Raw genomic sequence first — 27,325 nt, 5'->3', positions numbered from 1 at the left:
CCCAGATAGCGGGGGCTGTGCTGAGGCATGAGATGTGGAACTCGCTCCATCCACCGACTCCTCCGCTCACACGAGACCGCATTCCCCACTTCTCCCTGCAGAGGGAGCCCTTCCCTCCAGAGATCGGTTTAGCCAGAGTTTTCGAACGCCGGGTCACAACCCAGGGCTGGGGGTGGCATGTCGGGCCCTGGGGCTTGTTGCTTCAGGGGGATCAGGTGAGCAGTGGGGGGGCTAAGGCAGCTCCCTGCCTGTCCTGGGACCACAGACTGCGCTGCACCCCAGAAGCGGTCGCAGCAGACTCAGCTCTGAGGTGGGGAGGCAGAGTGCACAGGGCTCCATGCACTACCCCTGCATGGAGCTCTAGCTCTGCACTCTCGGTGGCTGGGAACCTGCTGCTGGCTGCTTCTGGGGGCAGCACGGTCTGCGATGCCAGGAGAGGCAGGACACTGCTTTAGCACCCCTCCTGGCCCAGCCCTGAACCCCCTCCCGAAGCCAGAGCCCCTTCCTACGCCACAAAGCTCCCCTGCTCAGCCCGACCCCAGAGCCCGCACTCTAGTCAAATTATGCCGTGTCACGGCATCAACCATTTTCTCTACTGGGTCATGAGGAAAAAATGTTTGAAAAGCCCTGGTTTAGCAAACAGCTAGAGGAGGGAAGCTGGAAAATAGCGTGTTGCAGTTGGATGTGGGTGGGACAGAGGGACGTTTGAAGCCAGACTTCCCAGCTCCGTCTAGACTGGCATGATTTTCCGGAAATGCTTTTAATGGAAAAGTTTTCCATTAAAAGCATTTTCGGAAAAGAGCGTCTAGATTGGCATGGACGCTTTTCCACAAAAGCACTTTTTGCCGAAAAGCGTCCGTGCCAATCTAGACGCGCTTTTCCGCAAAAAAGCCCCGATCACTATTTTCGCCATCGGGGCTTTTTTGCGGAAAACAAATCTGGGCTGTCTACACTGGCCCTTTAGCGCAAAAGGACTTTTGCCCGAACGGGAGCAGCGTAGTATTTCCGCAAGAACACTGACAATCTTACATTGTAGACAGCTGGCAAGTTTTTCCAGAAAAGTGGCTGATTTTCCAGAAAAACTGGCCAGTCTAGACACAACCCCCTAATCTTTCAGGCTGAGATCTTGGAGTTGGGCCAAGCACTCAGTGTGGACCGAGCTTGGGATGGAACTTACCAAGCAAACAATACCACATGCCACAGAGAAAGGAATGACACACACCTCTCTGGAGCACTAGGAACAGGCGCAGGGAGGAGAATTCCCTTGATTTTCACAGGAGTGGCTGGAGCGCTCGGCCTTTTCACACCCGACCGCGTGATGCTGCCCGCAAAGAACCAGAAGAGACAGAGACGCCAGCCCCGAAGTGACACCAATTCCTTTAAAACACAGACCATGTCCCACCATGTCAACTTCAAGATTCATCCTTTGAGTTCCACAAACGTACAGTAATAACCAGGGAGAAAACCCCGGGAAGGAGGAGGGGGAGGGGGCAGAGCACAATCACGCACAGCGTCCTTTCTGGCATGGAACCGCTGAGAAATGCGGCACCATGCAAAGGAGCAGAGCAGCCAGGGGGTCAAGATGCAGGGACTTAGGTGGCACTTCCATGGCACCAGAGGGTGGCCCCTGGGGCCCAGGGGGTGGTGTGCAATTGATTCAGTGTATGGGTGGGGGGTGGAGTGCTGGGAGAGCAGGGGCAGGGGCTGGACCTCGCTCCTGCCCCAAACACGGGCTCTCTTGACAAGTGAGGGGGTGGGGGTGGGGACGCGTGTGCCCTTTGCTCGTGCAGTGTGGGTGTCGTCATGGAGAGCGACCTCGCCCCGCCTCTCCCGTTCACAGCCTGCAATGGGTCGACAGGCCCCCGTGACATCAGAGGGGCCAGATCTGCAGGGTGAGCGGCCCAGGAGAATTCTGGGCCTCGGTGCCTGCTCAGCTTAGCCTCGCTTTGTGCTAGTGGCTGGTGATGAGGCCCCCCTGGGCCCAGCCCCCTCTTTGTAAATCACAGCTTTGTAGACTGTCTGCCCCCTCTGGGTCTGTAAACAGGCACGTGTCACAGCCAGACGCCTGGCAGCACCAGGCCAGCGCGTTCTATCAGACGATGCTGTGCCGCACGCTGGGCTCGCACGGGGCATCGAGCTGGGTGGGGCTGTCTGGCGCCGTCTGCCGGCAGCAGACGCACTGCAGGAAGTCAGAGACGTTGTGCTGGAAGAGCTGGCGGCAGGGGTGCAGGTACTGGAAGAAGAGGAGCATGAAGAAGATGGCCAGGCAGTAGCCCACCAGCAGCTGCAGCACCAGCAGCGGGGCGCAGACGTATTCAAACACGTCCGTCTTGAAGAAGTACCAGAGGAGCAGCAGGGCAGCATTCTCCGCCAGCCGCACAGCGTAATACGTGGCCAACCGGCCCCAGTTCTGCGCCTTGTCTATCAGGTCCCGGTCAGCCAGCTTCAGCTGCACGGCCGACCAGCAGAAGATGTTGATGCCGGCGTACAGCAGGGTGACGGAGCACAGCACCATCACGGTGCCCACCCGGCTGAAGTTCTTCTCCACATTGTCGGGCAGCCGGGCGCCGCTGCGCCAGAACCGCACCCAGGGCAGGAGCAAGAGGACGAGCAGGTTGGCGAGGATAATGGGGATGACCCAGTGCTTGAAGACGCTGCAGAAGAGCACCAGGACGGCCACGCGGGTGGAGATCTCCAGGCTGCGCCACAGGACGATGCAGATGAAGGCCAGCGGCCGCAGCTGGATCTTGTAGTCGTCGTATTTTATCTGGATGGCCAGGACGTTGCAGACCAGCGCCCCGTAGGTAACCGACAGCAGGCAGATGCCCATCAGGACGGCTGCAGAGGAGGGAAGGAAAGTGGGGACCAGGATTACACAGAGCAACGCACATGTGTTGCCCTAGCGCATGCCTTCCTCTCTGCCCCACTGTCCACGCAGACCCTGCGTACGGCACAAAAGTCTTGGCGTGAGCTTGCAGTGGGTGTCGGGGGGACAACTCATGTCCAGGTCAAGCAGGCCCTGGGGGAAGGTGGCTCCTGCAGGTGGGAGCGGGCTTGGAACTGCCACCAAGGAGTTCAAAATACTGGCTCCAAGGGGGAACAGGCATGGGGCAGGGGAGGAACGGCTTGTGGCAGGCGGCAGCTGCAGGAGAGGGACAGCAACAGTCTGGTTAGCCACAGATCCCAAATGGGAAAGGAACGTCCCGTCTGAGAACGGCGGGGCGAAGACAGCACGTCCTGCGTGCCCAAAATCCGCCTCAGCAAGGCTCTTGCTTGTTCCTGTAGCTGTAAGTGGAGCCACCTGGGAGCTTTCTGCCCAGAGAAAGTGGGAACTTTGCATTCCCTCACCTGCTAAGTGGGTGCTCAGCAGGAGTTACCGTCTACCCCTCCCCCCAGCGCCTAATCCGAACAGCTAACAGCCTCCATGTCAATCAGGCCAGAAAGGCGGGTCAATGGAGCCCAGATGCCCGCAGCTCCACAGCCTTGGCTGCCCCTGCATTAGCTAGGCCTGAATGTGCCCTAAGACCTCTGACACCATGTCTACACTGCCTCTTTTTTGCGGAAGAGACAATGCAAATGAAGTGCTCATTAGCAACTTCTCATGCTTCATTTGCATATTCTCAGGCTACGTCTACACTGCCTTTTGTTTGCGGAGGAGGTAATGCAAACGAAGCACTCAGTAGCAGCTTCTCACGCTTCCTTTGCATATTCTATTCTGATGCTTTTTGCGGAAGAGGTGTTTGTGCAAAAAAAAAGCCGTGTAGAGGGGTCCGTTTTGTGCCCAAAAACCCTTATCCCGCAACAAATGAGGTTCACAGGTTCTTGTGCAAAAGGGGTTTTTTGCACAAAACGGACCCGGCTCCATGGCTTTTTTGGTGCAAAAACCTTTTCTGCAAAAAGCATCAGAAGAGAATATGCAAATGAAGTGTGAGCAGTTGCTAATGAGGGCTTCATTTGTATCGCCTCCTCCGCAAAAAAGAGGCAGTGTAGACGTAGCCTGAGTTAGGGCAAATTCTGCCCCTAGTGCCTGCTCAGCTTAGGCCTGCTTTGTGCTAGGGGCTGGTGATGGGGCCCCGTGTGCCCAGCCTGGCTGCTCTCCTCATAATCACAGCTTTGCTGACCGGGCAAGAGCTGGCTCAAAGTAGGACCCAATGCTCAAATACAATAATAGAATCATAGAATCATAGGACTGGAAGGGACCTCGAGCGGTCATCGAGTCCAGCCCCCCGCCCTCAAGGCAGGACCAAGCTCCGTCTACACCATCCCTGACAGATGTCTATCTAACCTGTTCTTAAATATCTCCAGAGAGGGAGATTCCACCACCTCCCTTGGCAATTTATTCCAATATTTGACCACCCTGACAGTTAGGAATTTTTTCCTAATGTCCAATCTAAACCTTCCCTGCTGCACTTTAAGCCCATTACTCCTTGTCCTGTCCTCAGAAACCAAGAGGAACAAATTTTCTCCTTCCTCCTTGTGACACCCTTTTAGATATTTGAAAACCGCTATCATGTCCCCCCTTAATCTTCTTTTTTCCAAACTAAACAAGCCCAGTTCATGAAGCCTGGCTTCATAGGTCATGTTCTCTAGACCTTTAATCTAGAAACCTGTGCAGTGTAAGAACCTCTGGCAGGCTGGCAGGCTGCAGGGCCGCCAGGGATCCTGCTTGGCCTCTCTCCCGGCTTCTCTCTCTCTAACTCAGCAGTTCCAGCCTTTTCCAGGTGGGGATCCATTGGGTACGTCTAAACTACATGGCTCCGTCGACGGAGCCATGTAGATTTGTTTGTTTGGTAAACAAATAACGGGGCTGCCGACAAAGGGCTTTGATGTCGGCGCGGGAGCGTCCAGACTAGCGTGCTGAGTGGACAAACAGCCGATCAGCTGTTTGTCAGCTCAGCGCGGCAGCCATGTAAATTTAAATGAAGCCGCGATCATTTAAATTGCGGCTTCATTTGACTTTGCCTATGTGTCTAATCTACATGCCTCTGCCGACAGAGGCATGTAGTCTAGACAGCCATTCTGACAATTCAGGAAGACTCGGTGACCCAGGGCAATTCAAAAACGGGGGGGGGGGGGGGGGAGAGGGGAACAGAGCCACCTAGGGAGACACTTGGCGACCCTTTTGAAATGTAATGGCGACCCATAGGTTGGGAAACCATGTCAAACTGGACAGGGCCCGTCCAAAGTGAGGCTTGGAGCATTGGAATCAGGCAGGAGCGTCCTGGCAATCAAAACAGGCTTGGGAAATAGGTTGAGAATGGCCCTCCCCATGATGTCACCCCTGCGTGCCCCTCAAGCCCCGCCCCCTTTCCGTGTCATGTCCGGCATGTGGCGCAGGCGGCGGGTCGGGCTCTGCGTGCCGCGTACAGCGCAGACGCGGAGCCGTTCGGAGTGAGGGGCAACGGCGTGCGGACACGATGGCCCACCGGATGACGGCCCACAGGGAAATTCCCGGTATCCCGCCAGGCCGGTCTGCCCCTGGAATCAGGCCTCAGGCACAATTGCTGTGACAATCTGCCTCCGTACCTACCACTGCTCTCCACTAGGCAAGAAACTGGCAGCAGACTTGCCCCAGGGCAATCTGGTTTCTGCTTGGAGAGTTATGCTTAAGCAAGTCTCTGTCCACCCTTATTTAGTGACTCATGTCCCATGAGCCAGCGCAAGTCAACGCAGGACACGCCGGGTCTCATGTTTCAGCAGCAGGCAGGCAGAGTATCAGAAACCATGAGACCAATGTACCGGGGAGCACGTGGGAGGAGTGGTGAGCCTTGTCATCGATGTTATACAGTCAGCCTTTAAATACAGGAAATCCAGCTGGTCACTCTAGTTCAACGGGTCAGGGAAACTATGCTGCAGTCATAAAGGAAAATTGCTTTTGATCTGGGGTGCAGAGAGTAAACACTGCTTTTGCTACTGTGGTGCGGATATTCAAGCTGAGACACAGACAAGCTCCCTATGCAAGTCCCTGAGCTAGGGTTACTTGCCGGCCTCTGTTGCTGAAAACGGTCACAGGTTTTATTTCAGAGCTTCTCAAAACATTTTCCTCGTGGGGCTCACACCTTAAAGGAGACTTTCTAGGGGATGCCTCCCCTCACATTCATTATCACACAGAATCCCTGGGCAACTATGGCTCTGCCTTACGCACCAAAGTAACACCAGGGGAAAGGTGTTTGAGCTGTCCTGCAAGGAAGGCAGGCAGCACAGTCGACCTAAAAGGCTCGCCATGAACCATCAGCATGTTCCCAGCAATGCATTATGTGTGATCTGGAATTCAGCTCATTGCATGAAATCTTAAATTGCACGTGGACATGCAGGTCAGTGGAAACTAGCTGTCATTCTCCCAATTAATACACACCCCTTTGGGTGTGTAGTTGTTTAGCAGCTTAAGGCATGTGTGACATACACAGCAATAGAAACCTCCACATTCAGAGCTAGTAAACCGTGAGAAAGAGCAATTTTACGTTAGTTCAGTGGTTCTCAACCAGGGAGATGTGTACCGCTGTGACGACCCAGAGGCCTTGCAGGGCTTACAGCTACTTATCTAAAGATTTGCCTGTTTGAAAGCAACAGGCTACATAAAAAGCACTAGCCAAAGTCAGTACAAACTAAAGTTTCATCCAACGACTTCTTTATACGGCTCTGAATGCCATATGCTGAAACGGAAGTGCAGTATTATATTCCAACTGATTTTATAATTATATTAGATAGTAAAAATGCGAATGGAAGCGATTTTTCAGTGCGAGTGCGCTGCCAAACTTTTGCATTCTGATGTCTGATTTTGTAAGTGAGGTGAAACTTGGGGTATGCAAGACAAACCAGACTCCTGAAATGGGGATAGCAGTGTGGAAAGGCTGAGAGCCGCTGCGTCAGAACATGACATTGGAGTAGATAGCTCTCAGCTATGTCCTCACCCCGGCTACCTCCTGCCCCAGCAAGCCCTCCATACCAGAACTTGCTGGGGGGGTCCAAGGAGGTAGCCTTATCTTTCAGCTCCTACCAGGGAAATTCCTCCATGGGGGAAGCAAGGCCTTTAAGGGCTCTTTACACTGCACCTGCCCTTTTATGCAGCACCAAGGGCTCAAAGCACGAGAGGAGTTCATTCACTCTCTAATTCTATTAAACGAGACGGAGACGGTAGTGCTCAGGACTCGATGAGCCGCGAGCTACTGAACACGGTGCTCACTGTACATCAGGCATAGCAACTGATCAGATAAAACCCAATTTCCTCATGATCATTTATACTATTAGCTTAAATTAAGGTTTATTTTGGTTTGACGTCTGTTTCCTTGCCTGGATCCTAACAGCTGTAATGCCTTTTTTCCAGGGACATCATATAAATGTATGTAAGTCAGGGCTGCACTAGCAAGAACAGACTGTATGGGAAGATTTAAATGTGACTACGAAACATGCTTTTAAAATAAATGGATAAAAATATCTGACAGATGAGCTCTGGAATGGAAGCAGCTTCCAAAGGAGGCAGAGACAATGGTATCACAGGAAGGAGATGATGGAGCCCTGCCTTACTGTGTACCTAGTGGAGATGCGGAATTATTTTTTGGCCTTCTACCTCCGATTGGGGAACTAGAACCCACCACCCTGCGCTCCCCAGGCAAATGCCCTATCTGCGAGGTCCACAGCACGACCCATCCCACCTTCAGGGTGCCCCTTATCCTGCCTGCCAGAGCCTGCTCCCAGGGCTACTAGTACTAGTAGCTCACTCATACCAGTTCATGGATTTTAGCCTCCCAGCAGCCCTATGGGGGTAGGGAAGCATTACCCCAGGGGAACTGAGGCACAGGGTCAGCTGACTCTGCAAGGTCACATGGGCAGTCAGTGGCCAAGACAGGAACTGAGCCCAGATGCCCTGACGCCCATGCCAGTGCCCTACCTGCTAGACCGTCCTTCCGCACCTAGAGGGGCTCTCGCTACTTGAGAGAGAGTTGAGTCCTGCATGGAAAAATAAGCTAGGGACTGAACTAGAGACCTTTCCACCCTGCGTGGAGGATTTATCCAGTGTAGGACTCCAAGATCAGCTGTACGAGCCAGCGCCTGCACCTCCTATTCAGCAGTGCGCGGTCTTACTTGCCACGGAGCTTCTCTGTGATATGAAACAGGCTCCACAAGAATGTTACCTGCGTGTCTGAGCTGGCTACCTAAACATTCCCCTCCAGTGTCATCTGGATCCAGCATTGCTCTTCACCTGCTCTCCCAAAGCGCGGGACAGCGCTGCTCTGCGCGGTACAACAGCTGTCCCCTCCCAGCCCAGACGTGTGCTGTGAAGGCTAGGACTATAATAGAGTTTAAAGAGAAGCTAGATAATTTCACGGAGGTTAGGTCCATAAAAGGCTATTAGCCAGGGGATAGAAGTGGTGTCCCTGGCCTCTGTTTGTCAGAGGCTGGAGAGGGATGGCAGGAGACAAATCGCTTGATCATTGTCTTCGGTCCACCCTCCCTGGGGCACCTGGAGCTGGCCACTGTCAGCAGACAGGCTCCTGGGCTAGATAGACCTTTGGTCTGACCCAGTACGGCCGTTCTTATGACAGGCTTGGATAAGCACTCAAATTTCTGGGCCTGCCCCTTGTGCCTCACTGGTCATTCCCCACGCTGCCCCCTTCCTCCTTTACCTCTGGCAATGGGAACATACTTCTCGATGATGCTGATGTACAGCTGCAGCGTGAGCTGTGGGGTGGAGCCCAGGAAGGCCTGGATCACGGCCATGCGCTTGAAGGCATCGCGGTGCGTGACCAGCCTGCGGATGGAGTGGCCCACCTCCTGCTCCAGCTCCACCTCACAGCCCTTCCGGAGCTTCTTCTTGCGTGTGATGGTAACGTAGGGCTCCTCCTGTCGCCCCGAGCAACAGTAAACCACCAGGGCCTCGATGCACCTGCACAGACAAAGCAGCCCATCAGCTCAGCCAGCCTGACCCCTCCGGGGACCCTCATGCGCCTCTGCATGCCTCTCCTTGTCGGCCTCCCCCAGCAGGACGTCACTGATTCCACTCAAGCACTTTAGGAAGGAGGCAACTAGCGAGGGAGAGCACAAGGCGGCAAACAGCACCGGTCTTCACCACCCGGGCGCAGGGCACACTATTTGCATGATGGGAAATATGCCCCCAAAACACACAGGCTGCGTCTAGACTGGCAAGTTTTTCCGCAAAAGCAAGTGCTTTTGCGCAAAAACTTGCCAGCTGTCTACACTGGCCGCTTGATTTTGCGCAAAAGCACTGACGTTCTACTGTCTGCAATCAGTGCTTCTTGCGCAAATGCTTTGACGTTCCCGTTCGGGCAAAAGCCCTTTTCCGGAAACGTTTTTGCGCAAGAGGGCCAGTGTAGACAGCTAAAAACTGTTCTGCGCAAAAAAGCCCCAATGGCGAAAATGGCGATCGGGGCTTTCTTGCGCAAAACCATGTCTAGATTGGCACGGATGCTTTTCCACAAAAAGTGCTTTTGGTACGGACGCTTTTCCGCAATCTAAACGCTCTTTTCCACAAATGCTTTCAACAGAAAAACTTTTCCGTTAAAAGCATTTGCAGAAAATCATGCCAGTCTAGACGTAGCCACAGTGCTGTACTGCAATGCCGAAAAGGAACAGGGTAAATCTGTGTGTATTGGGGATGTAAATTGTTACCGGGTAAGCCTGAGGGCAACTAAAATGATGAGGGGTTTGGAACGGGTCCCATATGGAGGAGAGATTCAAGAGACTAGGATTTTTCAGCTTGGAAAAGAGGAGACTAAGGGGGGATATGACAGAGGTCTATACAATCATGCGTGGTGTGGAGAAAGTGAATAAGGAAAAGTCATTTACTTGTTCCCATAATATAAGAACGAGGGGGCCACCAAATGAAATTAATGGGCAGCAGGTTTAAAACAAATAAAAGGAAGTTCTTTTTCACACAGCACACAGTCAATCTGTGGAACTCCTTGCCTGAGGAGGTTGCGAAGGCCAGGACTATAACAGGGTTTAAAAGAGAACTAGATACATTCATGGAGGTGAAATCCATTAATGGCTATTACCCAGGATGGGTAAGGAATGGTGTCCCTAGCCTGTTTGTCAGAGGGTGGGGATGGATGGCAGGAGAGAGATCGCTTGATCAGTACCTGTTCGGTTCACTCCCTCTGGGACACCTGGTATTGGCCACTGTCGGCAGACAGGATACTGGTCTGGATGGAGCTTTGGTCTGACCCAGCCTGGCCGTTCTTATGTTCATGACAGCTCTGCACCCTGTGTGACCTACTTCAGCCCAGGGAAAGGATTCCCTGGAGCATTTACCTCAGCCAAGGCCTCATTGGCCCCACGGAATAAGTGAAGGTGGGGGAGGAGGGGAGGCCCGAGGAATACCACTCGTATCATAAGAAGAAGGAATGTGGGGTTCACTTTGCCAGCGCTGGACACGCTTCCTACGCAGTCCATCTCTGAAGTCGTGTGGCACTTGGTTTTCTGTGGAACCCCCAATCCTCACGAGATTATTCTCAGCCCTTGGCAGGATCGGTGCAGGACTCTGAACTCCAGCCTTCCGCTTGCCCAGACGCCAAATTCATCAAAATCTTTTATTGTTTTTGGAGGGGGGGATGGGGGGGTGGGAAGAAGTAGGAGAGAAAGAGAAATGGCTCCTGAAGAGAGCTAGCACTTCAGGTTGGGAACGAACCTGCTCTGGGACCGACAGAGGAAACACTTGATCGGGCCAAGCGATGGTACAGGAGAAACTGCCATTTGTGAGCCCAAGATGGAATTCGCTCTCTGCACCGCTTTGGGCAGGGGCTTTGAGCCTTGCCTGGTTACGTGCTATGTCAGGAACTCAGCTCTGCGGCCACATTCATCAGAAAGGACCAGTTTCCAGTGAGCCAGAGCCAATTTATGACTCAATGAAACTGGGTGAGACTCAGCAGTTTGGCTGCCAGGGCTTCAACTGAAAGGGCCTGCATGAAGCAGGCAGCTCTCTGGAGTGTTCTGAGGTACCTCTCGCTCCAGCCACTGGCTTGCAGATATCACGACCGAAGGCATTACAGGCACTACTCCCCCAGCGGCCTTTTGCTGCTGAAATCAACAGGGAACTCACCCACTGTAGGGAGGTGCTGCTGTGCGCTTTCACGCGGCTACATACTGCACAGCAAGAGAAGTTAGGCACGGGGTGAGTTCTACTCGCTGGTACAAGTGATGCTGCTATTAAAATTGGCAATGGAAGTTTAGTCATGACATAACTCGGTCTAATCCTGACCAAAGGGCCTGATGGAAGTCCCCAGAAGCCTGGATCATCAGGCAACATCATCCTATTAGAGCTGGAGCATCAGAGTGGAGGAGTACAGGAGCGTCCCTCCACCTGTGTGTCCGGTCAGAGGATGTAGCCTTAACAGTGGCGAATCTTCGGGGGGGAGGGGCTCTGCATGAAGTGGAGGGCTCTGAGTTAGCTGTGAGCTAGCTACACCATATCGTCTTGCTTATCTCCTTCCCAAGAATTCGCCATGGAGCCACCTGACTGCATCCCAGGGCAAAGTGTGAGCCAGCATGACTGACGCCTACCCAGGGCAGGGCCAAAGGACACACCTAGCCCGTTCCCAGCCAGCTGGAAACAGAAACTGGCTTTAAAAGCTTGATTATTTCTTTCGGGAGATCTGATACAGCCAGCCTGGCTTCCCCATCATCTAGGCTATGTAACAACAGGTTGTCTTGCTGGCACAGGCCGAGCTCACACAGGGAGGGGAACATTCCTGTCTGGAAGGAGGCATCCCTGTCATTCTCCAGGAATGAGACCTAGGCTCCCTCCTCATTTATTGCACTCAGCTCCTCCTCTCCCGCTTGCACCGATGACTGCGTGGCTCCTGGCTCCCGGGATTTTTCTGTTCCAACACAGACTCATTTGCGCCATGGCCCTTCTCTTCCTTGTCCCATGTCTCCCTCTCTCACGCTTCCCCCAGCACCCAGGGGGCTGCTGCCTCCCCTCAGTCAGAGGCAGGTCTACCCTCCATGCCTTATTCTTAGGGCCCTGCAAACCCGCAGATAGCCGCTGGATATCCATGGCTCAATGTTGCAGATATGGAGACGGATACAAATTTTGCATCAAATTTGCAGATCTCTGCTTTATAGCCACGGGGATCCGCACCCGTGAATGTCAATCCAGAAATCCACGGCTCATTTGTGTGGACACAGATGAGGATGCGGATACACATTTTGGATCCACGCAGAACACTATAGCTCAGCTCAGAAATGGACCCCCATGAGAATTCACCCTGTGCCATACAGCTGTGACTACAGGGACTTCATAAGCCAATGGCCTGTCTCAGTGAGGCTCACTAGTCAGAAGACAGGAAGTGTAAAAGGCAATCATGAAAAGGGAGTCATTGTAAGAGAGCCTGGGTGCTGAAAACAGTTCACTCCAGACCAGGGAGACAGTAAGCATTTTGTCAGGGGGGTGGGGCAGGAAGCTGCATGGGTATGTTCCAGCGGCCACTGTCTCTGGGAGAGATGGCTGGGTAGGAAGCGCCTGTGGTTTGTCCACTGAGGTTAGGAAGAGGAGAAATCTCTAGGGCTTCATTCCTCTGAGCCTGTCTTTGGGTAGAAGAGGTAGGGAAGAGAGACAGAGGAAACCCCTCCCCTCCCGCCTATTTTGGGATATTGAAGTGTCCCAAACCCACAAGGTTTTGCAAAGTTACAGATTCTATTTTTTGTAAGGCAGCTGAATCCAAGGCTAAAACCAGTTTGCTCGCAAGTTCTGTCCTAACTACTCTTGCCTTGCTGCGGGTGGGAGGAAAAGGACCAGGGAACCGAGTGCAGTAGCTGTGAGCTCCTGGCACTTGTACCACAGGGAAGTACCTGGGAGCTACCCCACAGCTCCTACACCTCTCCCCACAGGGACTGGGGTAGGGAAGAACTTACCCACAGCCAGAGTCACTCCCAAGAAAGCCCCTGTAATGCCAGTAATTTTAGCCCTCCTGCTGCTTTCCACTGGCAAAACACAGGCCAGACAGTAACTCTTGGCAAGGCAGAGCTGTAACAGCGGAGAGCTGCGTTACCCCCTAGGAGAACACTGTACAAAAAGCTTCCCTGGGCAACACAGTGCTCCAGGACAGGACTCCGCTTGTGGCCGGGGTTCCTGGGGGCTGGGGAAAGGGTAGATTACAGAGCGTGGTGCAGTGCTCATGCCGCTCACCTGATGACGGGCCCCAACTGGAGAAGATGCAGCAGTAGCACCAGTGGCTTGTCACTGGTCAAATCCCTGTGGACAAAAATGAGGGTCAACTGGATCAAGATGGATGGATACAGCATGAAGAGGATGGTGAGCGTGAGCCAGAAGTGGTCGTCCGAGTGGCTGTAGGAGGCACACAGGATCCCGGCCGCCACGCACTCCCCACAGAAGAGCAGCGTGGAGAAGATGATACTGAACGGTGGCTTTGCCCTGGGTGGCACAGGGGGCTCCTTTGCTTTTTCTTCCAGGGGGGGCTGGTCTGAACATTCCCCGATGGGACTCTCGCACATGCTGTCCATGCTTGGAACCCAGGGCTGGGAGCTAGTCTGGAGGCCTGGGTGTGTTTAAAGCAGCGATGCGTTAACCCTGCTCAGCCCAGGAGCCATGTCTCTCTCTGGGATGCGCCTGGGAAAAGGAGACCACGGGGAGAAATCCGACTTCCTTCTGTTTGCTTCCCACCTGCAGCGCGCAGTGGCATGAGTCTCCAAAGGCGCCCGGGCTGGAACACTCCCCCGCAGCCAGGCGGCGCCTGCCAGTCACTGGGCAGCAGCGATCCGAGCCCACGAGGATGGGCTGGGGAGAGCGGGCTTGGCCGGCGTTTGAACGGACAGAATCCAGGCGCTGCGCGGGCGCCTCTTCCGACGGAGCCTGGGCGCGCGGGGCCGTGGCCCGGGCTCTCCAGCGCAGAGGCGGCGGGGGAAGTTGCTGCTGCGGGTCCGGGGCAGGCGGCGGCCCCTGTGCTAGACGGCGCCGGGCAGGTGCCTCGGCACCCGGCGCGGCGCCGCGCTCTCCGGGCCCATGGCGCCGTGCGCCCCGCGGGGAGCTGCCGCGGCGTCCTCAGCGGGGCCCTGCGGAAGAGGAGAGACGGGCTGAGCGCGGGCGCGCAGGGCAGGAGCCGCCCGCCGAGGGCTCGCCCGGCACGGGGCGGGGCGGGGACCGGGCGCACGCGGCCCTCGGGCGAGGCTGCCCCGCTCCGCCCAGCGGCTCAGCCGCGGCGCCGGGCAGGGCGCGCTCCCCCCTGCGCTCTCCGGGCTGCCCCGGCTGATGTGGCCGAGCAGGTGTGAGCGCCCCCGCGCGCGGCTCCCGGGTCCTAGCGCCCCGCCCGGCTGCCACTCGGGCTCGGGGCGGGGAGCCGACTCCGGCGCCCCGAAGGTGGTCCCCGCCCGCCCAGGGGGTCTCCCGATGGCGGGAAGAGGGGCTGGCACAGAGTACCCCCATCATCAGCCTCAGGGCCTTGGCGCATGGGTCCCTCCCGCACCCTGCACTCACCCTGGACCAGTGCTAATCCTGGCCCCCCTTCTCTGCTTCTCTCCCTCCCTCCTGTCTTCGTGCCTCGCTTTCTTCCCTCTGCCTTTGATTTCCTGCAACAACTCCCCGCTCCCCTCCCATCCCCGTGGGCTTCACACCTCCTCCTCCAACCCACCCACTGCAACCATCTGCATTGAAAGAGTGGATGCCAACCTGCAAAGCGAAAGCCTGCGAAGGCTTCAGTGTCAACCCCTAGTGAAACTCCGCGGGGGGGGGGTAGTTCCCACCCCTTTGTCATCGTGCCAGGCTGCCTGCAGACCCAGGAAGGTCACGCCACAGTGGTTATGCACCCTTTGTGTTTGGAAGGTTTTCTTTGCAATGGTGAGAGCCAGAAACTTTTAAAACTGAAACTGAAATTCTGCAGAATGGCCATAAACTGTGGAGGCCATATAAACGCAGCAAGTAGCCTGGATCTGGTCTGCAGGCCAGGGGGTTGGGCACTATTGTCTCACACACTATGGACTAGATTTCCACAACGGTTAGCATGTGGGGTGCACAAAGCTCCTTTGAAAACCTGGCTGTGATTATGGTTGTGGAGTGACACTCGCACCAACTGCTTGCTGCTTTCCTTAGTGAACTGAGCCAAAAATGCTGCCCTGAAGACCCTAGCTAGGCCTTTGAAGTTAGATTCCTCTTGCTCTCTACCATTCTCTGCACCCCTTTCTCTGCATGGCAAAGGAGGAAGGAAGATACCATCATCTGCCTGCAGCAGCTAACATGTGAGCAGAGCTCAGCAGATCAGCTCTCAGATCTTTGCTCCCACTCACCAAAGACCAGGGGGCGGGAAGGTTGCTTGCTGCCGAAGAACTATAAATTGTGAGGCAGAAAAATGCACAGTGAGATCAGATCTATTTCCAGAGTTAGCCGCCTGGTGAGGGGAAGTATGGCAGAAGGTTCTGTATTACGTGTGTGAGCCCCGCTGTTCTCTGCACAAGGAATGGCTGTGTGGGAATAGAAATCACAGCTGCAGCCAGCATTGGGGTAAAATGAGGCAGGCAGGAGCAGCTGGCCTCTGAAATGGCCCGGGGGAGGGGGGGGGTCCAATAGTAAAGTGGGTATCTTTTTTATCCTATAATCTAATGGGAAATGGATAAGATCTTAAAACTCTTTTGACTTGCACCATCTCACAGCTATTCCTGTAAGTCCCACCTCAATCTCCCCCCCTAGCCTGTTGTTTAGAGTGTTTTCCCTTGTCTCTCCATATGCCTGTGAGCTGGGGACAAGCGGGATGGCTCTTTGTCTAACAGAGGCAGATGGAGACTTGAAACAAGGCAACCGAATGGACCTTTCCCTCCATCCTGCAGGCCAGGGCTTTGAACTCTGGACATTTCACAGCTGAGAACATGGGAAGTAGCTAGCAAACAGCACCACAGCCCTATCTCCCATTTGACAGCTGTGACCAGTCCCCCAATAACATGGACCCCAGGGTGACACCAGCACCCCGTCCCTGATCTCAGGCAAGGATCACTCCTTATCTTCCCAACCATCTGACCTCTTTCTGAATGCATGAGCATTGGTACTGCCCTGAGCTAGTCAATAACTGTCCAAAGGCCCTACAGCCATTCTCATTGTCTGCCAGAATTCAATAGGTGCTCGATGGTAATATGTTGACATTGCCTATTGGCTGTGAGAGATGCCACTCAGCCATGGAATGTTTGCGGTTGGCCAATTTTTCCTATTTTAGGGAGTCCCAGAAGCCACAGGTAGCTTTCCAAGCAGTTTGCCACTACATCTAGGCAGGCTTGGAAGGTGCTGATCCAAACTGACAGGAACGCAGTAAGCTGTGGTGATGCTGTATCCCTTGCTAATACCACCCAGCTCCTTCTGCAGCAGCCTTCATCCAATGGCCTCCCTGTGCTTTGCAGACATGAACCTTTACAACCCTTGTGAGGTGCGGGCAATTGTTGTCTCTTGTCTGCAGGGGGGAAACTGAGTCATTGGGAGGTTGCCAAAAATCACTTGGCATCTCAGTAGCAGAGCCGGGATCCTAGGAGGCTCTCCTTCCCTCTGAAAGGCATGGAAACCAGAGAACTTCTTTACTGTGCTCCTTTCTCATTTGGATGGTCAGCCGGAGAAACTCTGTTTTCAAGTGTTTCCTCCTTCACCCCTTGACAACACTATACCACCTGCCCTTCATTTTAGAAGGATAGTCAGTAATGGTGGGTCTGTTCTTCAAGCAGACCTGAAATAGCTTCAGGCTGGTGCAGCATCACAGTACAATGGCATTCATGCCTTATTGTGACATTACATATTCACCCCCCCCAGCACAAAGCCTAAACATGCAAAGCACAGCTGGCATCCCCTTCAACCCAGGTGCAGCCTGGGGACATGACTGGTCCCACCATGCAATGCACGGCCTCCATCTGAGCACTGAAGAAGCATTGCATGCTGGGGCCCATCATGACCACTCCTTTTCATTACCATAAAAGCAATACAAATCTGTTCTGTTGATGCAAATTAAATGCAACTCTAAGGATTCTGGCAAGCTGCCAGGCAGCCTGCCTTCATCTGGGCAGTCAATGCCCAAGTTCTCCTTACCCAACATCGTCATGGATTCCTCATGGCATCTTTCCATGTTTACTGATAAATAAATTAAATATAGTTACTTATGCATTTAACCACACCAGTGCAGCCTCGTGTGCAAGGATGTCAAAGCACTTCACAGGAATGAACCAATTCAGCTGCATAACCCACACCCTAAGGTTGGTATGTTCATCCCCATTTTGCAGGTGAGGCACAGAGAGAGGTTAAGAGAACTGGTCTTAGTTTACACAGCAAGTCACTGGTAGGGCCAGGATCAGAACCCACATCTGACCCAGTTTTGTCCTTTAACAGGCAAATCCTACAACAGCATTGTAAACCCAGGCTAAAATCTCAGGCTGAATTCTGTCCTCAAACCCACCGGCTACATCTAGACTGGCACGATTTTCCGCAAATGCTTTTAACAGAAACGTTTTCCGTTAAAAGCATTTGTGGAAAAGAGTATCTAGATTGGTACGGACGCATTTCTGCAAAACCACTTTTTGCGGAAAAGCGTCCACACCAATCTAGATGCGATTTTGCGCAAGAAAGCCCCGATCGCCATTTTCGCCATCGGGGCTTTTTTGCCCAAAACAATACCGTGTTGCTTACACTGGCCCTCTATCACAAGAGCATTTGCGCAAGAGGGCGTTTTCCCGAACGGGAACAGCATAGTATTTCCGCAAGAACACTGACAATCTTACATGAGATCGTCAGAGTTCTTGCGGAAATTCAAGTGGCCAGTGTAGACAGCTGGCAAGTTTTTCCGCAAAAGCAGCTGCTGTTGTGGAAAAACTTGCCAGTCTAGACGCAGCCACCCAGTATTCCCATTATAATCAACAGCATAGATGTGCTTGTATATCTGTGCACTTTGAACTGGGTGAGGTTCCTATGGAGAAAGCCTTGAATTCTTCGTTTATGGCAGAGCAGCAGTACAAAATAGGGCAGAGATAAACCAGGAATGGTTGTGCAAGCAGAAGGAGGGAACAGAAATAAATCATTCCATGTGAAGCAAGAGTTAGTTCCCATCTGGAGAGCTGTGCGACGTGCCAGTAGTCATGCTGCACAAGGGATCACTACCTATGAGCAGCTGAGCGTAGTGCCAGGTGGCATCAGATATCTAAGAAATGGAACGGACGAGGGGCTCTCTTATTTCAAGCTGGACAAGAGGTGACTAACGTTTCCCATAAGAAAGTACAAAATGATGATAAAGTTTGTCCATGAAAGTCAGGGCTTAAAAAGCAGGCATCGCTTAGCATGGTTCTAAAGCAGCTAAGAGAGTTATTTGTGAGTGGTCTCTAAGATCATTTCCCATAGTCTCCTCCAGGTATGCTAATTAGTGCTTGTTTGTATCACAGTAGCCCTGGAAGCCCTATTATGCAAGGCACTCTACAGACTTGTAGTGAAACACAGATCTTGCCGCGAACTGGTTAGACAAGGCAGACAGCATGGGAGAAAGTATTAGTTCCATTTTATAGAGAAAGGAAGTGGCTTATCCAAGAGGAAACTGTGGAGTCTGCAGCAGGGCAGGAAATTGATCCAAGACCTGGTGAGTCCCAGTCCTAGGCCCGGACTACAAGACCATCCGTCTTTCTCAAAAGTCACACTATTTGGCACTTTTCTTAAAGCCCCAGCTCTCTGAGTCCTGTGATCATGGGAGCCCACTTCCATACCCCGAGCCCCTCGGCCCCAGCCCTGAGCCTCTTCCCACGCTCCAAACCTCTCGTCCCCAGCCCCACCCCAGCCCCCACATCCCCTGCCCAGCCCTGAGCTCCCTCCAGCACCCCACCCTCTTGCCTTGAGCTCCCTCCCACACCAGAGCTCCCTGCCCCAGCACAGTGAAGGAGAGTGAGGTAGGGTCTCGGGAACAGGGGGAGAGCAAGAGTTCTGTGCAGTTAGGAAGTGTGCAACTCTGTGCTCAATCCTAAAATACCGCCCCCCTCCCCCCGACTTCTTTCTCTGAGCTTTACTTTCTCGCGGTATAAAGTATAGTGAGATTTTAGGGGCGGGGCAGACTCCTTGCTCCATAGGTGTCTCTTGTTCAAATATTCCATGCCCAACAGTTTAGCGGCTGTAAATGGAGAACAGAAGCGGCTCTTAAAGAGCTAAAAGACCAGAAAGCTGAGCACAGGCTGTTTGAACACAAGCCTCTTTCCTTTCCTTTGGTGTCTGCCTGGAAACTCTGATGCACTAGGACCCTGAAGAAGGTATTACCATTGGAGGAAATCATTGGTCTTGCCAAGAAACAAACTGTCTGATTCCCCAAATATAGTCATGACAGGGGTAGAGGCAGCTTGATCTCTGTGGAGAGACAGACCTCCCCACATTGCATCAGGAATCCCTCTGTAAACAGAATTTGTATTGAGGAATGGCTAAATAGCTGTGGCCCTGTGGTCTAATGCAGGAGAGGGAAAGTTTTAAAACTCTTTCCAGTCTCTGAAAAGAAGCAAAGAACAGCTCAGAATGAGGGAGCTGGATTAAATGGGAATCACCAAATATTAACAAAGTAAACACCCAACAAATAAGGGAAAACAACATTTAAACTCTGGGTTCAGAACAAAGAGATCAACGAAGGGAATGTAGGTTCAAAATAATCTGCAAGCCAGAAACTCCTTACTCATGTTGCAAAACAATCCTGTACCGATACCTACAATGGAGCCGTTCTTTTTACAACACTCAGCCTGGATTGCTGCTGCTTTTGCATTTCAGCATAGATGGGTCAGTTTTACTTTTGCTTCCATTCGCTTTCAGTGCAGGGTTTTCCTGCACTAAATCATGCTGCAATATTTGGCTTGCAAACAGTGCATAGGAATGGCTTTAGAGAAATGTTTTGATAGGATTTTTCTTTCTGACTTCCTGGAGACTGCTGTATTGCTCTTTGGTCATGTTCAACATTAGACCATCAGATCTGTATGGGCAGAACTCTGCATCTGCTTGGAGTCGGGTACGTCTACACTACATAGCTCTGTCGACGGAGCCATGTAGATTTGTTTATTGGGCAAAGAGAAATGAAGCGGCGATTTAAATAATCGCTGCTTCACTTAAATTTACATGTCTGCCGCGCTGAGCCGACAAACAGCTAATCAGCAGTTTGTCGGCTCAGCGCGCTAGTCTGGACACTCCCCTGCCGACATCAAAGCCCTTTGTCGGCAGCACCGGTAAACCTCATTCCACAAGGAATAACGGGGCTGCCGACAAAGGGCTTTGATGTCGGTAGGGGAGCGTCCAGACTAGTGCACTGAGCCGACAAACAGCTGATCAGCTGTTTGTCGGCTCAGCGCAGCAGCCATGTAAATTTAAATGAAGCCGCGATTATTTAAATCGCCGCTTCATTTCCCTTTGCCTATAACCCTCATCCACATGGCTCCGTCGATGGAGCCATGTAGTCTAGACACAGCCTTGGGGTCAAAGACTCCATAGATCTAACTGCAGCCTGTGGGCCGGACCTTATATAACAGCAATGCTTTGTGCTGAGTGTGACTGGTCAGTGTCCAATTAGATACTGAGCAGATAATAACGTAGTGCACACTTGCTTCAGGAAGCCATGGCACCAGATGTCCATTCCCAGGGGCTGGGCCAGGCAGGGAGGGTTAGATCAGTCAGTTGCCTCCCTGCACTCCTAGTTTGAGAGAGCTGTATGCAACAAATCCGGCAGTAAGAGTTTGTTTCTTTAATTAACAGATCCTTCTGGTGGATGTTTAATCTGATGTGGCCCTGTTAATTTTATGGAGCAAGCCAGATTGTGGCTGGGAGCAACCTGGCTGTACCTAGGGTGCCCATATCTCTGTATGCTGAGCATGGAACACCTGGTAAAATGACTCGCATTCAAGCAAGTTCCAACCTAACTACACAGTACGAGTATTCAAATTAACATCAGGCTGACTGAGACCCCATTAAAAAGAAATGCTGTGTAATCGGATTATTTTTAATTACCTTCTTTAAGGGCATGTCTACACTGAGGAGTTATTTCAGAATAACTCCCCTTATTTCAAAATAACAAGGCAAGCGTCCATTCTTCCAAGCCTATTACAGCAGACGTCCAATAATCCGGCACCTTTGCGACCCAGGGGGTGCCAGATTATCGGATATGCCAGAGTATCAGGAGGTATTCTGGCAGGGGGGCTGTGACGGGTCTGGAGCAGGTCTCGGGTGGGCGATCGGGCAAGGAACGGCGCGGCGTGGGGCGAACCGGGTGTTGGTGAGGGGCGGCGCTGCGGGACCAACCCGACAGCACCCCAGCTGCTCTGCCCCAGGGCTTCCCCAAGTCTGCCACTGCTGAAACTGACCAGGCGAACTTGGGGAAGCCCTGGGGCAGAGCAGCTAGGATGCTGCCGGCGCCGAGCAGAGGGGTGAGGGACGGCGCTGGGACCAACCGGGCAGCACCCCGTGTGCCGCTTCCCCAGGTCCGCCGCTGGTCAGTTTCAGCAGCGGTGGCAGCAGACTTGGGGAAGTGGCGTGGAGCAGCTCCAATTGTCCAGCTGGCTGGAGCACTTCCGGGTTCCAGTTGGTGCCGGACTATCAGGAGTGCCGGACCACTGGATGCCAGACAATTGGAGTTTTATTGTATTTTGAAATAAGGGGCTGGTTATTTCAACAGCTCCTGCTTTCCTTCGGGAATAAGCTCATTTCAAAATAATTATTTCTGGAGTTATTATTTCAAAAGAAATTATTTTGAAATCTTTTCCCAGTGTAGACATAGCCTAAGGCTTTAGGGTTCACACAAGGAGGAGTGATGTGTACACATCCCTACCTCCCCCCAAACACACTAGGAGAGGTGACACACACACATTCCCACACGTCTCTCTTAACCTGCGAGTAGGGGGAGGCGACTGACTGATCCAACACTCCCTGCCTGGCTGGGCCCCTGGGACGGACCCTGCTCTCCTGATACCTGGTGCTATGTCTTCCTGAGGCAACAGGTGGGTGGAGGACAGGTAGAGTGACACTCCCCCTCCCAGATTTCTGCCAGGGTTCACACCAGAACACGGCCAGCAGCAGCCTTTTGGCTCTGTGCAGGAGGGCAGGGATGGGAGCTGCTTCCACCCGCAGGGAAAGGAGATGACCTGGCCTGTGTCTTTGCAGAGCTCATCTCTTCTTTCTCTCCCTATCCCATGGCTGGAAGTAGCTTTTCCTTCTACTTGCAGCCAGTCCCAGCCAGACAGTATGGAGGCTAGGGATGTTAAGGACTAGTCAACTATCCGATAAGCAAATGCTTATTGGATAGTCAACACAGGATAGTTGACTAGTTGCTTCCTCTCTCCCTTGCTGCCTTTATCAGACAAAGGCAGTAAGGGGGGGGGAGAAGGGGCTACTTCAAAGCAGCAGCACTGCATGGACTCCATGTGGCGCTGCCACTTTGAAATGCCGCAGCAGCATTTCAAAGGGGCAGCGCTGCATGGAGCCCGGAATCAGCTGTGCAAAGGGCAGTGCTGCCCCTTTGCATGTCCCTGCAGCCCCTGAGAAAGTCAGAGCAGGGGGTCTCCACATGCTGTCCTTGCCTGCAGATGCTGCTCTTGCATCTCCCATTGATCAATAACAAAGAACTGTAGCCAGTGGAGGCTGTGGGGTTGGTGCTTGTAGATGAGGGGCAGCACATGGAGCCACTGCTGTACATGCCAGCTGCTTTTGGGAGTGGTGCAGGGTCAGGGCAGGAGTGAGCTTGCCTTGACTCTGCTGCTCCATCCCTGGGGCAGCTGTCTAGGGGGCACCACCCTATGGACTAATTGAATAGTAGATGAAAAAATGCATCGACTATTTGATCAGTGAATTACACGATACTTCCCATCTTTAATGGAGGCCAGGGCCCTGCTGGCTGAGAGCCCGCATGCAGGAGGGGCTGCGCTGGTGGACCAGCACGGGGAGCAGGAGCAGCGAGCCCTGCACACTGCATCTTTGCCCTGCCACCAGCCTTGCACTCCTACCACCATCCCTGGCCATTCGATCCTCCCATTCACCGCTGGTGGACGGGCAGCTGGTGAGCAGGGATCGGCCAGCAGCAGGACCCACCAGTATTTATGGGGCGGGGGTGAGGGGAAGACAGAAAACACGGGACAATTTGCCTGTTTTTAAGAAAAAGTTGAGCCGCCCTCATGAGGGCTGAAATAGGGGCTTGTCCCTTTAAAAATGGGACATCTGACTAACCTCGCTGTACCAGGCAGAGTTTTCACACCATCCTGCCTATTATTGTCATTGCTGCAAGCAGCAGGAGGAGGCCTCCATGAATGGAGCCCGGGCCAGAGTGGCGGTTAACCCTTTCCTGCCCGGGAACCTTTCAGGTCCAGCACTGCAACTCAGAATCCCTGTGATCAAGGAATAGTGATAGAAATGTAGCCGTGTTAGTCTGGTGCAGCTGAAACAAAATACAGGACTATGTAGCACTTTAAAGACTAACAAGAAGTGGGTCTGGCCCACGAAAGCTCATCATCTAATAAACCATCTCGTTAGTCTTTAAAGTGCTACATAGTCCTGCATTGTGATCAAAGGTTAGGAGAGGGGTATGCCCTAGGCCTGAATGGAGAGGAACTGTGTCTAGCACAGAGCGTTTAGATGCTAATGTCTCCCTGTATCGACAACGGGAAGGAAAGGGTAAGAGACAACTGGCTGAAAGGAAGAGAGTGAGCTAGAGCAGAGATTCTCAACTTTTTTCCTTCTGGGGTGCCCTGAACATGCTATAAAAATTCCATAGCACAGCCATGCCACAACGACAGGTTTTCCAGTAAATTAAAAGCCAGGGCCAGCGTTAGGGGGTGGTAAGAGGAACCATTGCCAAGACCCGCACCACAGGGGTCCCTTCAAGCTAAGTTGCTGGCGTTTCAGCTTCAGTCTGGGGAGGAGGACTCCAGCTTCATCTTTCTGCCCTGGGTCCCAGTGAGTCTAACGCTGGCCCTGCTCTCTGCTTTATCTGGATCCCCTGAAACTTGCTCGTGGCCCCCCAAGGGGACCTGGACCCCTGGTTGAGAACTACAGAATTAGAAAAAAGCACCTAGTCCTGACTCTGTTACAGGTTTGGTGTCTTAATTTCGGGCAAATGCCCTAGGTGAAACCCATCACACACACAAAAAAGGCAGATGTCTCACGGAAAAGTAGGTGCTGCATATGAAGTTAGCTTTGCTGTGAAATACACTACCGAACTTCTGCAATGGCATGGGGAACTGAAAGCTCCTGTTGCCTAGCAGCAATCTGCTCTGGAACTAGTTCCCTGGTCCAGCTGGTGGGGCTGAAGTAGGCCCTTTATGGATATCGTGGACATTCTCTCCTCTCCAGAGCAGGGGTTGAAATGAATTCTCCTGTTGCAAGTGAATCGAGCCCAGACAAATATCTGTGGATGTGGATCACATAACAATCATTCCCGAATGCTCAGACTGTGAAGCCCTTCTCCAGACAGGTGCATCTCCCTCACCTGTCTGCCCCTCAGGAAAGCCCAATGGATTCAAAGGACAACAATCCGATTCTTCTCATGGTCTGTTTCCACATAGTGGGGACTGTTTGCCTGACCGCTTTCAGGCCTGCCTGTTTTCTTACCCATCTCACCAGTGTCTTTGTTTCACAACAAATGAACTAGTGTTTGTGCAGTGTGGGTCAGATACTGAAGACGAATACACTGTGGGAAGCGGCTCCTCTCTCGACACTTGATTTCAGGTCCCTGATTTCTTTCATTCCACGGAGTGTGTGAGGACAGCTTAAAAGGAAAATTTAACTCCTTCTTCCCAAAATGCCTCAGAAAAGCTGTTGATGGGAAAAGAGAACTCAGCTCTGTGACAGTTTAGTGCCGAGCTGGGAGGATACACGATCAGAGTGCCAGTATCCAACAGCGAGCTGATCTTAAGCTAGTGCCACATGCAAGGTATATATACTTCTAGCTAACAGGAGTTAGTGACAGCCTTCCTTCTATTACAGCAGCCCTAGAGAAGGCTATTTCTTGTCAGTTAGCATGGGGATGTTGAAGGCCCTTCCTTGATCCATCAGCATAATTTTCCTCAGGAAAGGCAGCCATTACCTTCTGATTCCAGTCAGACCATGTGGTATTTATATGTAATTAGTCTGCAAAGTCTAAAGCCCCCATTATCCGATTTATCATGAGCAGCCAGAGCTGTGCAGGAATTTAAAGGGACAGAGTGGTATTTATATGTGCCATGCAATTTTGCTTTGACTGGTTAGCATTTATTAGAAGAGGCACTTCAGGAAAATAACACTTTCCCTCTGGGTTTTAGCAAGCTACTGTCTACCAGCATTGGAACCAAAGGAGGACATGATGCCCACCAAAGAGCAAGCAGAGCTCAGAGTGAATACATCCTGCTACTCTCTGTAGATCTGATAAAAGCATCAGGTGGATCCCTCGAGAAGAGATCTCCCTCTTCCACTAAGCAAATCAGGACACAGTTCCCTCTCCTTTTTGTTCTTCACTGACCTCCCTGAACATGAAGAAATCCTTTCCCAGTGTGAACTGTAATCATCACTAATTGGTGCCAGGTAATCCCTGATTTTAACTACTAATCCTCATTAACCCTAACCAGTCTTCCCCACCTTAGCCAATCCTATCTTGTTCTAGCTAATCCTCACCAAATCAGGCCATTGCTAGCCATTTTCCCCAGATAACAGCAAATCCGGCCCCTCCTAGCTCATACTCACGGTTCCTACGCAATCTCCCTCAGGGCGAATCAGCCGTGCCTGGCCATCCTCACCCGTCCTTGGGCTGTCAAGGTTGAGCTGGTTCACTGGACCTCTGGGAACGCAGCTGTGCACACACATACACCGAGGTTTTTAAAATATGTGCTGACTTTTCAGGCACTGATAGGCTGAGAGCTAAACAGCCCCTGAAGTTTCCAGGGCTCCTTCGCATGCCTCTTCGACTCTCACATAGCAGGCGGTGACAAGGGGGAGATGCCCCCTGGCATCCAAACTAGATGCTTGGTCAGGATGTAGCTTGTTAGCAGCCCTAATGGGGAACGTCTTCGGTTATCAACCCTGGGGACTAAATTCTACCTCCCAGTCTCACCTGGCAACGGTTACCAGGGAAACCTGGAACTGCTCCTACAATAGAAGAGAGATGAAGCCCAGAGGCCTCTTCCTGGAGGCTGACAGGGATTCTGCTCTCGCCCACTCCAGAGTAAATCAGGAACAACTCCACCGGCTTCCCTCCAGCTCCATGTGGCATATGCTGGCGGAGCCGAGAGCAGAATCCGACCGACGATTGCTACGCTTGGTTGAAACCAAAGCTGGGTAGAGGCTCAAGGCGAGGCTGTTTGACAGTGTAACCTGCCACAGACCGAAGCAAAGGGCCAAATTCAGGCAGGAAGCAAAGGGCCCATTGACTTTGGGGACCTCGCTTTGGCCCTGGAATTTTAGGGTCACTGATGCAGTTTTGCCAACTCTGGTGATTTTATTGTGAGTCTCGGAGGATTGAGGAGGGCAGGAGGGACAGTTCCCATGAATTGCTGGTGTCTGCCTTCACTCTTGGGGAAGGTTTGACCTCATCAAAAATGGCCACCATCGACTGACGCCCCACTCTCAGGGAAAATGGTCACAGACAGGGAACAGGAGAATACGGAGGTGCTGGGATTGGGGCTGTGAGCACAGCAGGTGGGGAGAGTGCTGAGAACCAGGGCAGTAAATGAGGGGGGACAAGTGGGTGGGGGGAATGTAGGCAGCAGACAGAGGGGAGCAGGAGGAGACGGTGATGGGCAGGAGACTGGTGAGGAAACATAACGTGGGGACCCATAGTGGGCGCTTGCAGGGAGGACGGGTAGGGCAGCCGGATGTCTTGCTTTCTGGGACAAGTGAAGTCATGGCAGTTGGACTTTGAATTCCCTTTGAAAAGAGCAGTTACTTACCTCTCGTAACCGGTGTTCTTCAGGACGTGTTGCTCCTGTCCTTTCCAATAGGCGTGGGCACGCCACATGCACAACCATCAAAAAGCTTCCGCTAGCAGCACCCTTCTTGCCAGATGACTCCGACAGAGCACGAGTAACACAACTCGGGGAACAATGACGAGAGGTAGGTCGCCATTTTTTTCCCTTCAAGTGTTTGCTCACATCTATTCTGAGAGCTGACTCCCAGGCAGTTCCTTGGGGGCACGACTCAGAGTTCACTTCTTTGCAGATTGTAAGACCACTCTACCAAAGGCAGCCGCATCCCTGGCGTGTTGGGTGGGAGCCTAGTGGGCAGCGAAGGTGTGAACAGAGGACCATGTAGCTGCCCCGCTTGGACAGGGACATGCACTAGGAACGCCACAGAAGATGCTAGCGCCATCGTGGAATGTGCTAGCAGTGGTTGAGGTGGCACCTTGCCAGGTCATAGCATGTCCGTTTACAGGCCGTG

The 27,325-nt window shown here is 52.7% G+C and overlaps 2 protein-coding genes across 4 annotated transcripts in view; one reads left to right on the top strand and one right to left on the bottom strand.

Moving 5' to 3' along the window:
* Window positions 1–1,361: 1,361 nt before the first annotated feature.
* Window positions 1,362–25,917, bottom strand: XKRX (XK related X-linked). Of its 2 annotated transcripts, XM_075896747.1 has the most exons (4): window positions 25,637–25,917; window positions 13,145–14,028; window positions 8,625–8,884; window positions 1,362–2,838 (listed from the first exon to the last, which is right to left on the bottom strand). In XM_075896747.1, exons 2-4 carry the CDS (start codon window positions 13,477–13,479, stop codon window positions 2,093–2,095), a joined length of 1,341 nt encoding a protein of 446 aa, XP_075752862.1. In that variant the 5' UTR covers window positions 13,480–14,028; window positions 25,637–25,917; the 3' UTR covers window positions 1,362–2,092. The 2 variants fall into 2 exon arrangements, with proteins under 2 accessions (XP_075752862.1, XP_006137495.2); XM_006137433.2 differs by lacking the exon at window positions 25,637–25,917 and having other exon boundaries at window positions 13,145–14,199.
* Window positions 18,152–27,325, top strand: part of ARL13A (ARF like GTPase 13A) — a 39,838-nt gene continuing 30,664 nt past the window's right edge. Inside the window, exons 1-3 of one of the 2 annotated variants that reach the window (XM_075896748.1) lie at window positions 18,152–18,557; window positions 25,219–25,477; window positions 26,862–27,001. In XM_075896748.1, coding sequence (XP_075752863.1) covers window positions 26,992–27,001 — 10 coding nt within the window. In that variant the 5' untranslated portion in view covers window positions 18,152–18,557; window positions 25,219–25,477; window positions 26,862–26,991. Of the gene's footprint in view, window positions 18,558–25,218; window positions 25,478–26,696; window positions 27,002–27,325 lie in introns of those variants that run through there. The other variant, XM_025178672.2, reaches the window with a different exon arrangement.

Source organism: Pelodiscus sinensis, chromosome 13, assembly GCF_049634645.1.
Source record: "Pelodiscus sinensis isolate JC-2024 chromosome 13, ASM4963464v1, whole genome shotgun sequence".
NCBI classification, from domain to species: Eukaryota; Metazoa; Chordata; order Testudines; family Trionychidae; genus Pelodiscus; species Pelodiscus sinensis.
The sequence above is the reverse complement of the archived record's forward strand: the minus strand, read 5'-3'. Positions and strand labels throughout refer to the sequence as shown.